A 16,263-nucleotide genomic window follows, 5' to 3' on the forward strand; every position below is an offset into this window, starting at 1 on the left:
GGACTATTAGGGGTGTCTTACCCCCACAGTATTTGTTTCCAGACAGAAAGTCATCTGTGTATTAAGTTTAGTTGAAATTGCTTGAGGCCTTCCAGAGTTATGCTGGAACATACACAGACACACATACGCACACACAAACACACATAAAGCTTCACTGCTTTATTTTTTCCCTATTTTAATTATACTTTATATAGCCATCCATCTTAAATAGACAACTGTTGAGTGTGAAGAATTTTAAGACAAGTTCTCATCTGAATACTTGCCTTTCAAATGCCTTCATATGCCTTAGGATCCAATTTTTCTATTCCTTTCTTCTCTTTCTCATCTATTTTCAGATGAGGTCTTTTCTCAGCTAACAAAGTATTTCATATCAGAACAAAGTCAACAAAATTTCCTTTAGTGGAATTTTGATTCTAAAAGCTGTGTGAGCGATGCTAAGCTTGCAACCTTTTTGATTTGGAAAAGCCAATAGTGATGGCTTTTCCAGACCAAATGCCCAATACATGCGCACGCACGAACCCCCAAAATGTGTGTGTGCCCCCCCGCATGCACCTCACCGCACATGCATGCGCAGCCACTCCGATGTCTCAAACCCCACCCCCACACATGCACCTGTGCCGCCCACCTGTGCCCCTGCACATGTGTGTATGCCCCCCACATGTGCCCTACACCCCCCACATGCGCGGCAGAGACCTGAAGACTAGCTGGCCGATAGGAGGCACACATGCATGCGAGGCAGAGCTTAACTGGGGTGACGGCTCGCCTGCCCACAGAGAGGGCGCGGCGTGCCACCTCTAGCCCATGTGCCATTGGTTCGCCACCATGGGACTAAAACATACTTTCCTATAGTGCTGTAATCAATAATGTAAATATCATAACGTAATTAATTTGTGAGGTTTTAAATATCCAAATAGATCAACTAGATCTGATTCATGTTTGTGAGTTGTTGTTTTTTTTAAAAAAAACCTTTCACAATCTCCCCCACCCCATATATTTTGGAATTAAATGTTGGCTGGTAATTCCACAAGATGTACTGCCAACACATCTGTGCAGCACTAAATTGTGAGGTTGGTATAAGCCCTTAGCTTATAGCTTTGCCACTTAAGAGCACACAGAGATTTTAATCAACATTCATTATACCCAAAATGAAGCAGTTTACATCAGAGCAGTTCTTACTGAAGAGGCAAGCCCTCGGTTACATTCTGTAGACGTTGGTGGGATTATTTTTTATTTTTTCCTCCCGGCAGGCTGAGCTAAACATTTCTGACAACCAGAGTACAGCTTCAATTGGAAAGTCACAGTTCATGTAATAACTGAGCATTTTAATTTCGTAAGTTAAAGAATTGGCTTCCACTCGCAGATTGCATTAATGTAAGCTGTGGCTGTGCAGAGATGTAGGCATGGTACATCAAGAGATAACCGGGAGAATTAAATGCAAAATCTTTCATTACTATTTTTGCTGCATTTTTATCTTAAATTTTAAACATCTCTTGCATTTGTGCTCATAATTATATATTTGGCATTACTGGAAAAGAAATCAGCTGATACCTATATCAATATTTAATGGCTAACTGTTGCCAATAAAATGCAGGGCAGGAAGCTGTTGTATCCTGTCCGCTGCCAGCCCCTCCAGCAGCCAAATCAGATGAGGAGGAGGTGTAGGAGTTAGGGTCAGCATCAAGCCAACCTGAGAGCTCTGAGGGGAAGAGGGAATGGAGCTGGCAGAGAGAAAGAGAGAGAGAGAGGGGGGGGGACGGACGCAGAGGCAGAGCCTGGGTCATCCGTCAGCCCTCAGATGGAAAGTCAACAGCCCCCATGTCTGGAGGTGGTTGATGAGGAAGAGGAGGAACATCTGGGTCCAGTGTCTGATCCGGGGATGTGCAGAAGGCATAGGAGAGGAGAGCAGTGGAAATCCATGGGCTGATCTTTAGGCAGGAAGAGCCACTGCTGCTAGCCGAGCCCCACTTTAGCTCTGGGGATAAAAGGCAGGGGGCAGAGATGAATAGATGTAGCAGATAACTATTCCTCTCCCTACTGGACAGACTTGTAAGCCTGCAATGAGAGAGAAACTTTTTGCTGGGGCTACTGGTGCTCCTAATAAAGGAATATTTGAGTTAACTTCAGAGTGTTTTGTTGTGTTTGGGGAGCTGGGTCAGAACAGAAGCTTGGTATGCTGATAGAATTCCACATAACTTTTTTTTGAAAAAAAAGCAAACTGAAATCCTTCCTGATTCATGTCTTAATGTTTATAATATAACGCATACCTAAAAGATTAGCTGCCCCCAGTCCCTAGAAAAGCCACTGTGCTATGATCAGCCGGGAAGCTCTATCTCAGTGATGGCGAACCTTTTTTGGCTCGCATGCCACAAGTGGGGGGAGCGCAGGGGGGTCGAGTGGGTGGTTTTTAAGCGTTCCGAAGGCTTCAGGGACAGTCTCTGAAGCTTCCGGGGGCGGGGGAGGCTCTTTTTGCCCTCCCCAGGCTCCTAATAAAGCCTCTGGAGCCTGGGGAAAGCGAAAAATAGCTTTTAAAAAAGTGAACTTAGCTGGCCAGCGTGCGCATGCGCGCTGGCCAGCTGACAGGGCAGCGCCTCGCGTGCCCTGACAAATGGCTCCGCGTGCCATAGATTCGCCATCACTGCTCTATCTTATAGTCCTTTGAATACCGTATTTTTCAGAGTATAATACGCACCAAGGTTTTGAAGAGACAAATTTAAAAAATGTTTTTGCACTCTACAGACTTCCCCAAAACAACCCGTTTTTCACAAAAATGGGCCTATTTTTTAAAAGGCATGAATAGCCTTTAGGAGGCTTGTAGAGTTCTCCTGGGGGCGGGAGGCCCCAAAAATGAGCAAAAAATGGCCATTTTGTTTTGCAAAAATGGGCCTGTATTTTGTCAAAAGAAATTGCATGCACAGCCTTTAGGAGGCTTATAGAGTGCTCCTGGGAGCTGGGGGGCAAAAATTGAGCAAAGAACGGCCCGTTTTTTGCTAATTCCTTCCTTCCCCAGCCCCCGGGAACACTCTGAAAGCCTCCTATGGGCTCTGCACGGCCATTTTGGTGAAGGAGGCGGGATTTCAGTAGACAAAAAAAGCTGTACTCAATGTATAAGACACACCCAGATTTTCAGCCTCTTTTTTGAGGGAAAAGGATGCGTCTTATACTCCGGAAAATACGGTAAGTCTAACTTGCAGAGAGTTGGAGAGAAGAAGGCCCTAGGAACAGGACCTCTATCTTGATAGTGGCATCTTAATTATAAAATTATCTTTTGGAGCCTGATTGTTAAAAATATCTGTGGAATATATTAGCACACGACAGAATGTGACACTGTGCATGTCCAATCTTTCTTATGTTTTGCATTCATGTCCTTTCCTTGCAGGGGAACACTTGAGAATCTGCCCTCAGGAATACACATGTTGCACTTCAGAAATGGAAGACAAACTAAGCCAGCAAAGCAAACTGGAATTCGAGAATCTGATGGACAAGACAAGCCATTTTGTCCGCACCACATTTGTATCGAGGCACAAGAAATTTGATGGTGAGTAGCAGGCTCCATTTTGCTTATTCTTAGAAGCAAAGTGTGTGGTTATTTATAAATGAAATAAATGGGACATACAGGTAAAGGGATTAAAATACAGTACTTAATGCTTTCCGTCTCAAAAAGATCCAGGCAGATGCAAAATTGTTCAAAGAAATGGCGACTATATATTTTTTTCTACCCATAATTATACGTACAGTTATATGTGCAGGAAATATATTTTTGTTCTTTTTTTTAAAGGACAAAAGTCATTCAGACTTAGGAATCTTGATCCCCAGTCTTTCTGAAAGTAAATAACGGGCTTTTTGTGTGTGTGTGTGTGTGCAAAGATTTATCTTAGCAAGGCCGATGCTCAGCAAGAATATTAATTGTATATTCAAGGCAATTGGAGATCATACTCAATTGTTGTCCTGTTAGGGCAAGAGCTTATTTGGAAACTGTCATTTTTTTATTTGTGGTAACTGATATTAATTGCAGTAATATGAAGGACTGGGCTGCTCAGACCCTGAAGGAGTTGTCTACTATTTGAAACAGTGCGTGGAAGAAAGTCGATCTATTTTACTAGATAGTGAATGCTTCTTTTCCCTATTATAAACTGTTCGGCTGAACAGGACATCTATATTTTGCCAAAGAAATTATGGAAGTAATGGCAGATTGGTGAGCTTTTTTGTTGCAGTGCATCTACCTCGTTTCCATCAATATATCAGAATATATTCCCTGTTTATGTAAGATATCGCCCAGGTTTCCTTGCTGCAGGCTTTATAGACTTTTCACAACCTACAATAAGATTGTCATCCACAATGTTGAATCTATTTTATGTCATCATTCCAGGTATCCCATCCCATTTCTTTTTCTCCCTTCCAAAACAAAATAAATCGAAAGAACAATAAATTTAAAAAGCAAGAATCGTTAAGAATCAAATTGTCCTTTTGAAGAATTTCAAGATTTTTTTATCCTTGTTAAAAGAAAGATGCTTGGTTCCCAAGAGTACTACAATTATTACCACATCTCCCACCAGTGCACAGGAATGTGTTCTTTAAAACTCAAAGCAAGGGAGAAAGATAATGTCCTCTGCCTTCTGCAGAGAGGTTCTCAATGAATCTTCCATTGCAAAGAGGAGTAGTCATGACAGCTCATCTCATGCATAACTTATAATGTGGTAGCTAAAAGGAGAATCAGTCTGTGCCCAGGATATAGTAAGATGTAATCTGTAGTAACTGGCTGCATATTTACTTGGAACACGCTATGGATGGGAGTTAGGAATATTGCTGAGCATAAGCAGAACTCATCCTATAAATATAAATATATAAAAGATGTTTCCTCTTGCAGAACAGAAGACTGCCAGTATAGGATTTTTCTTCCTTCATATTTTGATACTCTTCTGGATGGAATAGAAAAGTAGTGTGGCATCAGCATGCAAGATTAAAAACATGTTTCTCTCTTTCAGAGGAGGTGAACGTATTTTTAATACTGTCACTCTTCTTAGAGAGTATGCTAAAATTATATAGGAAGGTAGAAAAAGAATGACATTGTGGCAATATGAATCACTCTCCTTAAATCACTCTGTTTTGTTGTTGTTATGACTCAACTGCTAATTGAACTGTTTGACTTCTCCCCCATTACATAGGTACTTTTGACATTTAAGCTCCAAGTAAAACCGTCTATTTATCTATTATGCCGTAACATAAAATAAGTGTCTCTGGATGCAATTATATACAAGTCATAATTTGCTGTTTTATTTTGTCCACTATATGCTCAGCAAAGTTTATCTTAAATATTCTTTCATGGCGCCCCATAAAATACATGAAGGTGGTAAGCATTGGTGGGATTCCAAATCTTTTCCTACCAGTTCCATGAGAGCGCACGCAGCATTCAAAGACCCCCCTTGGTGTCAGCGCTGGTGAGCTGAGCTGTTTTTTATCTCAGCTGAGGCACAGCAATCTGCTCTGCGCGAATTAGCTGAGGTAAAAAACAAGTTAATATAGGACAGGGAACGGCAGGTGCGGGGGTGAGGGGTATCAGAGATGGTATTTGCCGGTTTTTCAAACTACTCAAAATTTCCTCTACCAGTTCGCTTGAACTGGTCCGAAACGGCTGAATCTCACCTGTGGGGGTAAGAAAGAGTTACTTAATTCACAGAGAACCGTATTGTTATTTATCGCCAGGAAACTGCAATCTCTTCACATAATTTTGCTAATGGACTTAAGTGACTTGAATTTTATGTAGAAATAGGTTTTAATTAGGATAGTTTTTATGTAGATTATGTTTGTTTTAATTATTAATATGTCACACTAATGATGGATATGTGATTTTCCAAAGTCATCTAGAAACAGGCCTTAAGACATAAGGAACAACACAAGATATAGAATATGCATGTTGCATTCTACATAGCAGAGGATTTTGGAAAAGCGCCTAGGGAATTAAACTAGAGATTATAAGTGCAATTTATCATTGTCATTTGCCTTAACTATAACAACATCCAAATGGCAGATTTGCCAATGCACATAGCCTTAACAGGATTGATCAAAACATGTATATCACTGGACATGATAGTAATCTTCCAATATTTGAGAGGCTGTCATAGAGAGGAGAGGTCTATCTATTCTCCAAAGCACCTGAGGGCAGGACAAGAAGTAACGGATAGAAGTTTACCAAAGAGAGATTCGACCTAGAATTAAGGAGAAATTTCCTGAGAGTCAGAACAATTATTCCACGGAACAGCTTACCTCTAGAAGTTTTGGGTGCTCCATTACTAGAGATTTACAAGATGTTTCCATTTATCTGGAATGGTATATGGTCTGCTTGAGGAGGGGGTTGGACTATAAGACCTCCAAGTTCCCTTCCAACTCTGTTATTCTGTAATTTTACTGAATAAATGCTAAACTCATATTTGAAAATAATATCTCTCAAGAAAATTCTATGTTCGGTTAAGCCAGCAGCAGCCTAGTCATTTTGAAAACGGGGGCTTAATGGAGAATATGCATCACATAGTGTTCTTCTGGCACTTTTTCATCATACTTCTGCAGGCTGTGATGGGTTATGACCGGTACGCCCCGGTACGGGAGTACCGGTGCCTGCCAGGAGCACCAGGTACCATTCCGGTACGGTGCTCCAGACGGCCCGCCTGCCATCCTTACCTGTATTTGAGCTCTTCAGGGCTTCCGCGCACGCGCATGGAGCGCTAAGCAGCTGGAGCATTGCAGAGCATCGCTGACAGTAAGTGTGCACGTGCTCTCTCTGTGTGTGTGTGCACGTGCTGTGCGTGTTCATGTGGTGGATGCCGGCTACCGTTGCACCATATCGGTTGCAACGGGATCCAGAACCCACCACTGCTGTAACGGTATGTTCCAAAAACAGAAGGAGCGAGCTAATGGCAGATCAGAGGAGGAACTAAACTAAACTGTTTTGGCTGCCCTTTGTCCAGGCTGACAGTTAGCCACTCTACAAATACACAGTTGCTACAAGTGTTAAGTGTAGTTATTTAGTCTCAAAAATCATGTCAAATACTTTCTGTATAATTTTTTATAGTAAGGTAGACTGATAGTCTTCCATCTCTTGCAATATTTTTGAGACAAAGGAGTAATCTCCTTGCAACAGAATTGACTCGTGATTATTTCTGTTTTTGTCACAGGTTAAGGCAGGTTTAGTCAACTATTTGAATCAACAATTATAGTTTGTATTCCACTTAGGCTATATCATAACTTAAAACAGTTTAGAATATATTATCCTTCCAATAACATCATAATGGTATCTTATTATCACCAATTGCTTATAAGTGGTGGCTTTGATGAGCAGCTGTTTTGCAGCCAAGTCAATTTTTTAAGTATTGCTCTATCAGCAGTTGAAACCCACCACAGCAGAAAGAGTTGTGCCATGAATTTTAATGAGCAGGCAGTTTCTGTTCAGTGACATTTCTTAACTAATCCTCTGAATAATATAGGAATATGAAGGCATTCTGATTTTTCTACAAGGGAAAAGCATTACGCGGAAGCTGGATTTCACTATTGTTCTCTAATATTACGTAGAAAATACATTAAACTATTAGATTAAAATGAAATTTTAGTCTAGTAATGATAAAGACTGGGTTTCCATATTGTGCTAAGCCATAATATGAGCATTCAGTACATCATCGTTAAAGACATTATTTAGTATGAAGTGCAATTAGATCCAAAAAGAAATTACATTGTTCTATGTCAAGATTTCCCAATCTTCGTAAATTCTCCATGCTTGCTGGGTAATTCTGGGAGTTGAAGTCCCCGCGTTTTAAAGTTGCCAAGATTGGGAAATTCTGCTGTATATAGAGCTTGAATCCACATACCTGTGATGGTGAACCTATGGCACACATGCCAGAAGTGGCACAGAGAGCCCTCTCTGTGGGCACATGCACCATCACCAGCTGCTCTTCTGGTTTCTGGTGCGCATGGTCTTTGCGCATGCTGGAGTTCCGGAAACCCGAAGACCAGCTGGCCAGTGCACATGCAGTCTTCACACTGTTCTTCAGGTTTCCACTGTAGTGGCATGTGCGAAGACTACCTGGATGGTGCGCATGCGTGCGCTGGAAACCTGAAGATCGGCTGGCTGGCGCTCACACATTTGGGCACTCGGTGCTGAAAAGGTTCACCGTAACTGGCCAATAATGTAGGTTTCCGATAGATGAAACAAACAAGGAAGGTAAAAATTATTGGAGCTTCTCACCTCTGACATTTTTATTAAGTCCATGGAAGTTACCAAGCCAATATGATAATCAAATACAATCTCCATCAAAGATGCACATTATACATTTATAAATTTACTGAAATTAAGATGAGAGAAGAGAATGTAATGCACCTTCCAGTTCAATCATTTATGGGCACTTCAAACTCACTGGTTTGTGAATTTAATGCAACATTAAGGTTGCTGTCCATCATTAAGGAACACATGCAAAGTAATTAAAAAAGGTCAAGATTCCCAACTCTAAGGGTTGGTGCTCATCTCCGTTTCAAAGCCGAAGACACAGCACTGTCCAAAGACGTCTCTGTGGTCATGGGGCCGGCATGACTAAACGCCGAAGGCGCTGGAACGCTGTTACCTTCCGACTAAAAGTGGTCCCTATTTTTCTACTTGCATTTTTACATGCTTTCGAACTGTTAGGTTGACAGAAACTGGGACAAGTAATGGGAGCTCACTCCGTTACGCGGCAATAGGGATTCGAACTGCTGAAATGCCAATCTTTCTGATTGACAAGCTCAGCATCAGAGCCACTGAGCCACCATGTCCCACAGATGTAAGATTAGAAAAGTAATAAATCCAGGAATTGAACACTAGTGGCTGAAATTGTAGCAGATGTTGGGCTTGATTAATAATATGAGCCACAATATATATATACTGTGTATGTATGTATGTATGTATGTATGTATGTATGTATGTATGTATGTATGTATATATATATATATATATATATATATATATATATATATATATATATATATATATATATATATATATATATATATATATATATATATATATATATATATATGTATTAGTGTTACAACCCCTGGTATGCCTAAATATGGGAGGAAGGTCACTACTCCCTCTTTCTGTCCTTCGGCTTCATCACAGAAGACCATGCAGGCAGAAAACCATATTTTTATTTTTAATGTTGCCTTTTTTTATTTATTTATCAGTACAAATATAACACACACACACACACACACACACACACACACACACACACACACACACACACACATATATATATATATATATATATATATATATATATATATATATATATATATATATATATATATATATATTTGTGTTGTATTTGTGCTGATAAAATAAAGGGAGGTCATACCAGGGGTTGTAACACAAACACACACACACAATATATATATATATATATATATATATATATATATATATATATATATATATATATATATATATATATATATATATATATATATATATATATATATATATCCTGATTATTATATATATATCCTGATTATTATATATATATCCTGATTATTATATATATATATCATTTGTAATCTTTGATAATCTCTTTTTAGTTAATTAATAATCTCCATAGAGACAGAGAAACAGAGTTCTGGCTCTTTATGATTGTCTAGGATGAGACTACATTCAGAGCTTGCTGAAGTTGTATTTTTATATATAAACACACATTATAATTAGGCTGCATCTATTAAACTTGAGTCAGTTGTTAAACTGTACATTATTACATTATGTGAGTATATATTTCTTTAATATGAAAGTATGAAATTGGTGACTACAAATGACATAAAATTATGCTTATTCTAAAACGTTCCCCTGTGCCATTATAAATGCTTATCTAACAATATTATCCATAATAGGTTCGTCTTAGTCAGATATATCAACTTTTATATAAAGGAATTGTTTATTGTAATTTGTTTCCTGAATTTTAGACACCCTGTGTTCTCAAAACTGTACAGAGAGTCACATTAGAAGGCAAAAGACTTAGAAGCCCTATACAGCAGTTTTGCCTTCTGGTTCTTTGATCTTCTCTCACAAAAACATTCAAATCTTACAAATAAGTTGTCATTTTCCTATAAGAGACAGATAGAAAAACCTCCCAATTATATGTGCGAGTATAAAAGCTGTTTTGTAAAAAAAGAAGAACGAAAGAAGGAAATTTCTCATCACAGTAAAACACAGCTTTGTGTTGGGGAAAACTGTTTAAAATTGCACTTTAATATGCATACAAATTGTACCATTCAAACTAGTGCACGAACTAAATGGCGTTTTCTGTTATTCACGCTTCTTGTAATCTTGTGATACTGTTCTCAACTATGCAAAATGTGCATGCATTTACTGGGGGAGGGGGAGAAGCACATATTAAATACTTACATTAATTAAAAAAATATATTGAAAAATTATAACATTAGATAAAATGTAGAAAATGGTTTTAGAAAGTGCCTGGAAATATGTTTGCAAGCCTACTTATGCATGTAACAAAATGATGCAGTAATGAAATTTTGGGAAAAGAGAACGGTGAGAAGCCAAAGGGGGGGGGGGGGATTGTCCATTTGTGATCCAATCTAAACAGCACTGATCGAGAAATATATTGTGCTTTATGAATTGGACTTTGAATCCCTAGGCAGAGATCAAATCAGGATATTTATTGACCTCTGGATGAATTGCAATAACCTCAAGCAGAACCTAGCATTCAAGCTCTGCTGCAGGACAAACACAGCTATATTGCCTTCCTTCTGCATATAGAAAAAAATCTGTGCAGTACATATCAAGAAGAGGGAGGCTTTATAGCTTTTCTTTCTCTAAGGCAGATACAGGAAATTGGCTACTCAAGAGATTTCAGACACTGAACAGGAGTATATAACACATAATCAATTCAGGGTTTTCAGCATGTTTGCTATGCGTTATTCCCTTGCAGGCCAAGTGCGTCCAGTCAGCTCTGCAACACTGAAAATGTTCACCTGTAGACAGGGGATTGATCTAAAGCTTGGTTGATGTGCGGGATAGTCCATACTTATCTCAGAAGGCTACTCCACACATTGGCAGAAATAGCAAAGAGATAATTTTCCTCCAGTGAACTTCTTTGGAGGACAGTGCTTTTTAGGACGTCCCTCCTGCTTTGCCTCTCCATTGAAATGACTCACTCATCACCATGCCCCCTCCTCCAGAAAGTATTGTCTGGTTTTTATGGGATTGGTATGGGCTTTGATCACCCTGCCCTGCCCATGTTTTGCCAGTCTAATTGAGGCTAGAGGCAGTGATGAAATTCAAATTTCTTTACTACCGGTTCTGTGGGTATGGCTTGGTGGGCGTGGCAGGGGAAGGATGTTCTCCAAGATCTCCATTCACACCCCATTCTAGGGCCAGCCAGAGGTGGTATTTGCTGGTTCTTCAAACTACTCAAAATTTCCACTACCGGTTCTCCAGAACCTGTCAGAACCTGCTGAATTTCTCCCCTGGTTACAGGGCTCCAATATCTTCAGGAATCAACTAATCAGAAATCAGAAGCAATTTGCAAGAAACATTGAGCAACGCATCTGAAACTGGCTAAGTGGGTAACATGGGAAGATTATAGCCTTTGCTGTTCTGATCATCTCTCCCTTGGGTCCATCCCAACATTTGTCTTAATTGGAGCGGGCAGCTATCACCTTCGCTTACATTTCCCATTTATGGTCCAGCTGGCAGATTTGCTGTTGCCCAATGTAATCTGGCAGAAAGGTCAGAGTCTCTTGGTGGGCATATGAGCTAACTTGCTTCTGCTTTTATCAAGGATATCAAATCAGCATAGAATAACCGGTGATCTAAATTTCAAGACGGATGCTCGCTGCTCTAAAATTAGCCATTTGTTTACTTGGTTATTTTAAAATGTGTATAGTCTTCCCATTATCAAAAGGAACATTTGGCTCGTTATTTTTATCCATAAAAATAGATAAAAGTATATCTGTCTCTATCCAGTGGTGTGATTCAACCAGTCTGACAACCGGTTCGCTGAGCTTGCCCTTTGCACATGTGGGTTAAACTAAGCTAAAATATTTACCTTGTACTGCAACTGAGGCCTGCCAAAACAGCTGAGGTGTGGCAATTGGTTTTGCCGTGCTATCAGCTGGGCTAAAAAACAAGGAAATATAGGTGGTTATAGCCCGCGGGGAGGCAGGCTCACCTGAAGGTTGGAGCGAACCGGTTCTCTCTCAGTTGATCTTTGGAGCTACCAGTATGCCCGAACTGGGCCGAACCTGTAGATCCCACTCCTGTCTCTATCGCTATTGTCTGTCTGTCTGTATGTCTATCTAATTTATAGGTAGGTAGTTAGGTCGGTATAGAGATATAGAGAAATAGAGATATATAATTTAGTACACACACATACATACACATACACACACAAACATACACACACACACACACACACACACACACACACACACAGGTTTGGGTGTCTGTCTGTCTATCTGTCTGTCTGCCTGCCTGCCTGCCTGCCTGCCTGCCTTCCTGCCTTCCTGCCTGCCTGCCTACCTACCTACCTACCTACTTACCTACCTATCTATCTATCTACCTATCTATCTACCTATCTAATTTATAGGCAGGCAGGCAGGCAGGCAGGCAGGCAGGCAGGCAGGCAGGCAGGCAGGCAGGCAGGTAAAGAGATATAGAGAAATAGAGATATATAATTTAGTACACACACACATACACACACAGAGCAGTATGTCCATGTGATTCTCAAGGGTCTGATTCAAAGGAACTTTTTTCTTTTTTTTTTCACTCGATGAAACATTATTCCATATGAGAAAAAAATATTTTCTACCCCACATAGCTAATACATCCTCCCTCCCTCCCTCTCTTTCTCTCCCTCCCTCCCTCCCTCCCTCCCTCCCTCCCTCCCTCCCTTCCTCCCTCTTATCATTTCTTGAAACATTAAAGTGCAGATTCTAGTCATCAAAAAAGAAAAAAGAAAAACGTGCACAATAACTTTCATGATATTTTCTTTCAAACTGAAAAGAAACTGCAGAAATCATTTTTAGCCATTTTGGACAAGAAGAAAGGAGTCATTAAGCTAAAAAACAAAGAGATGGTTTGGTGTAGTGGTTAAAACAGCAGGCTGGAAATCCGTGAAATTGAGATTTAGTTCTGCCTTATGCACATAGCCAGACATTCTCCCTCAGCCCTAGGAAGGCACCAATGGCAAGCCATTTCTGGAGCTATGCGAAGAAAACTGCAGAAACCAGACTAGGCTGTTACCAGGAGTCATTACTAACGAAGGCATTAAAAACAAACAACAGAAGGTGAAAAACAGAAGGAGAACACAATTGCCCTCTTGTCTTCTGTTGGATGATACTCCAAGCTGATAGTTTTGGATAACACATCAAATAATTCCTGGACAGTGTGGATAAAATAATGATCAGAAATTTCAGGAAGGGTATTTTAGCTTGTAGATTCTTTGACTTTGTACCGCTGAAAGGAACTTTAGAAATAATCTATTGCATCTTTCTGTTTACTTTAATGATACACTACAAGCTCTGTGACAGATGATTAACATATCCAGCAAAGGAGAACTCATAATTTCATTTGGCAGCCGTTTCCATTAGCCAACTGCTTGTTGAGGAAGTTCCTTCAAACCCTTTTAGTTTTACTCAGTTGGCTCTAAAGTTGCCCTCTAGGGCAATAAGAATAGTATTTCTCCTGTTATCTCTTCTGTAGGCTGAGCATGATCGATGGATTATGTGCTATCTAGTTGTTTTTGATTCTTAGAGACCACACAGATTTCCTCCATGATGAGCTAAGTGATACTTGTTCCTTCAAGTCCTTCAATGGTGCACTCAGTGCCACTGAAATTGAGCCATGTACCTTGGTGATGGTCCTTCCAACTTCCTCAGCATTAGAACTTCAGAGAGCTACATCTTCACATAATGTGTTCAAAGTAGGATAACATGAGGTTGTAAATTTTGCCTTTAGTGAAAACTTCGGGTCAATTCATTCAATGGTCCACTGTTCGTTTTCTTGACAGTGTTCTCAGAAGACTTCTCCAACATCAAACCTCAAAAGTATTAATACTCTTCCTATTGTGCTTCTACAAAATCCTGCTTTTGGTACCTTAGAATGTCAAAGGGAATGCTAAGACTTGCATGATTTAACTTGTATAAACAGAGGCATGGAATCAAAATCATGTGACGTATTAGTACCATTTTAAAAATCCTTAATAAAAACCACACTTATAATACTGCATCCGGTTTTGGCTGCCACATTACAAAAAAGATGTTGAGAATTTGGAGCACCTAAGATGATTAAAGGCCTGGAGACAAAAACATATGAAGAACGGTTGCAGAAATTGGTTATGGGCAGACTAGAAAAAAGAAGGACTAAGGGGGACAGGATAGGAGTATTCCATTGTTTGAGGGGCTGCCACAAAAAAGGTCAACTTATTTCCCAAAGCACCACAAGGCAAGGCAAGAAACAATGGATGAAAACTCATCAAGGAGAGAAGCAACCTGGAATTAAGGAGAAGCTTCCTAACAGTGAGAACAATTAAATAGTGGAACAATTTGCCTTCATAAATTGTAGCTGGCTCATTACTGGAAGTTTTTAACAAAAGACTGGACAGCCACATGTCTGAAATGGTATAGGGTCTCCTGCTTGAGCAGGGGGTTGGACTAGAAGTCCTCCAGGGCCCCTTCCAGCTCTATTCTGATTGATTGAAGATACAGTAGATTTCTGATCAATTGCAGGACTTCCCCTCTCTCTGTGCAAGAACAAGGTCTTGTGCGAGGGCATATAAGCACACAAAACTATCTTTTTTTCCCACAACTCCTCATCCTCCAAAGCAATTGTTCCATTTGTGACTTTAGTATATCCGAGAATGTTAAGCATATGAAGTGGAAGCTGATTTTCCAACATTAGCTCATCAAGGTCCCTTCCAGCTCTATTCTGATTGACAACTAATCTTTAACTAATCCTTATAGCAGTGGCCCCCAACCTTTTGGGCATCAGGGGTGGATTCTGGAGAGAGAGGATTTTCCGCGGACAGGAGAGGGCATGCACCACATCTGTTTGTGCAGCATGCTGCGGATCGGTACTGATTCATGGACAAGAGATTGGGGACCCCTGCCTTATAGGACCTTCATTCCTATTGTAGAACCCCTCCCCTAAGCTTCTGATAATTGGAATATCTTCAATGGAATACAGAATTCCAGATGGCCAGAGCAAAGCAGATTTTATGGTAGTATTTCCTGCATTCCTATTAAATAATGATGTCTCCTTTTTTAAAAAAAAAACCCACCTTTTGATTGATGAAGGACTACTATGATGTTACAGAACTGTTGACTTCTGGCTAAACTTGAAATATAAAACACATCCTGGAGGAAATAACTATTTCTGTACTCCTATCATTAAAACTATACAGATAAGGTTAAGTCAAGAATTGAGCTTGATCTGTGGTGGCCTTTACAGTTACTTCTTTTCATATTTAGGGATGCAAAGCAAACTCTTCAAGTTTTAATTTGTCGTTTTTACATTTTTCTTTACGTGTTTCTTTTCATTATCTTGGTGAAGAACATTGTCACTTTTTATTTTAGCAAAATATTAGTCACCGTGCAAGTAATATGCAGTTATGATCCTCTCTTACAGATGATTAATAAATGGTTTCTTTAAAATGAATCATCTATTACTCATCTGTCTTTTAGAGATGCCCTATTACCATAGTTAATGAGATTGCTGATATTCTGTCATCCTGTTCTCTTACTGATGGTCTGTTCAAATAAATCTGCTCTGCGTTCATGACAAAAAAGATACAATAGTTCATTGAACTCCATGTTTACCACCAATTAGTGTAGACATGTTAAGGAGTACTAACATCATTATCACTCAAGTATTTCAGTTTCCAAAACCTTTCCAAATCTCTATAAAAATCAACTTCGATTTACCAAGACAGTTGTTATATTTAACTGTATAAAGTCTGTTTGTTTCTTCATTTATCTAAACTAAGCTGGCATTTCCATTCTCAGTATTAATTCCAGTATGTAGTTCTTCAGTCATTCCTATTAAATCTATGGTTAAATTAAATTAAAACTATCGTTTTAGCTATCCGCGTCTAGCATGCCAAGATTTTTTGGGTGAAAGATACTTAAATGTTTTCTACTTTTCAAATTCATTGCCTCAGATTTTACTTTTATTGCTGGAGGTTTCATCTTGTATTTTTGTTCTCTTTTATTTACCTGACCATCGCTATAAAGTCTTAT

The 16,263-nt window shown here is 39.5% G+C and overlaps 1 protein-coding gene across 4 annotated transcripts in view; it reads left to right on the top strand.

Annotated features, from left to right (window-relative positions):
* GPC6 (glypican 6) overlaps positions 1-16,263 on the top strand; it is a 926,174-nt gene that overhangs the window by 267,063 nt on the left and 642,848 nt on the right. For all 4 annotated transcript variants that reach the window (XM_081948719.1, XM_081948720.1, XM_081948721.1 and 1 more), the window contains exon 2: positions 3,377-3,535. In XM_081948719.1, coding sequence (XP_081804845.1) covers positions 3,377-3,535 — 159 coding nt within the window. The remainder of the gene's footprint in view (positions 1-3,376; positions 3,536-16,263) is intronic.

This window comes from Natrix helvetica, assembly GCF_964273705.1.
Source record: "Natrix helvetica genome assembly, chromosome: 3".
NCBI classification, from domain to species: Eukaryota; Metazoa; Chordata; class Lepidosauria; order Squamata; family Natricidae; genus Natrix; species Natrix helvetica.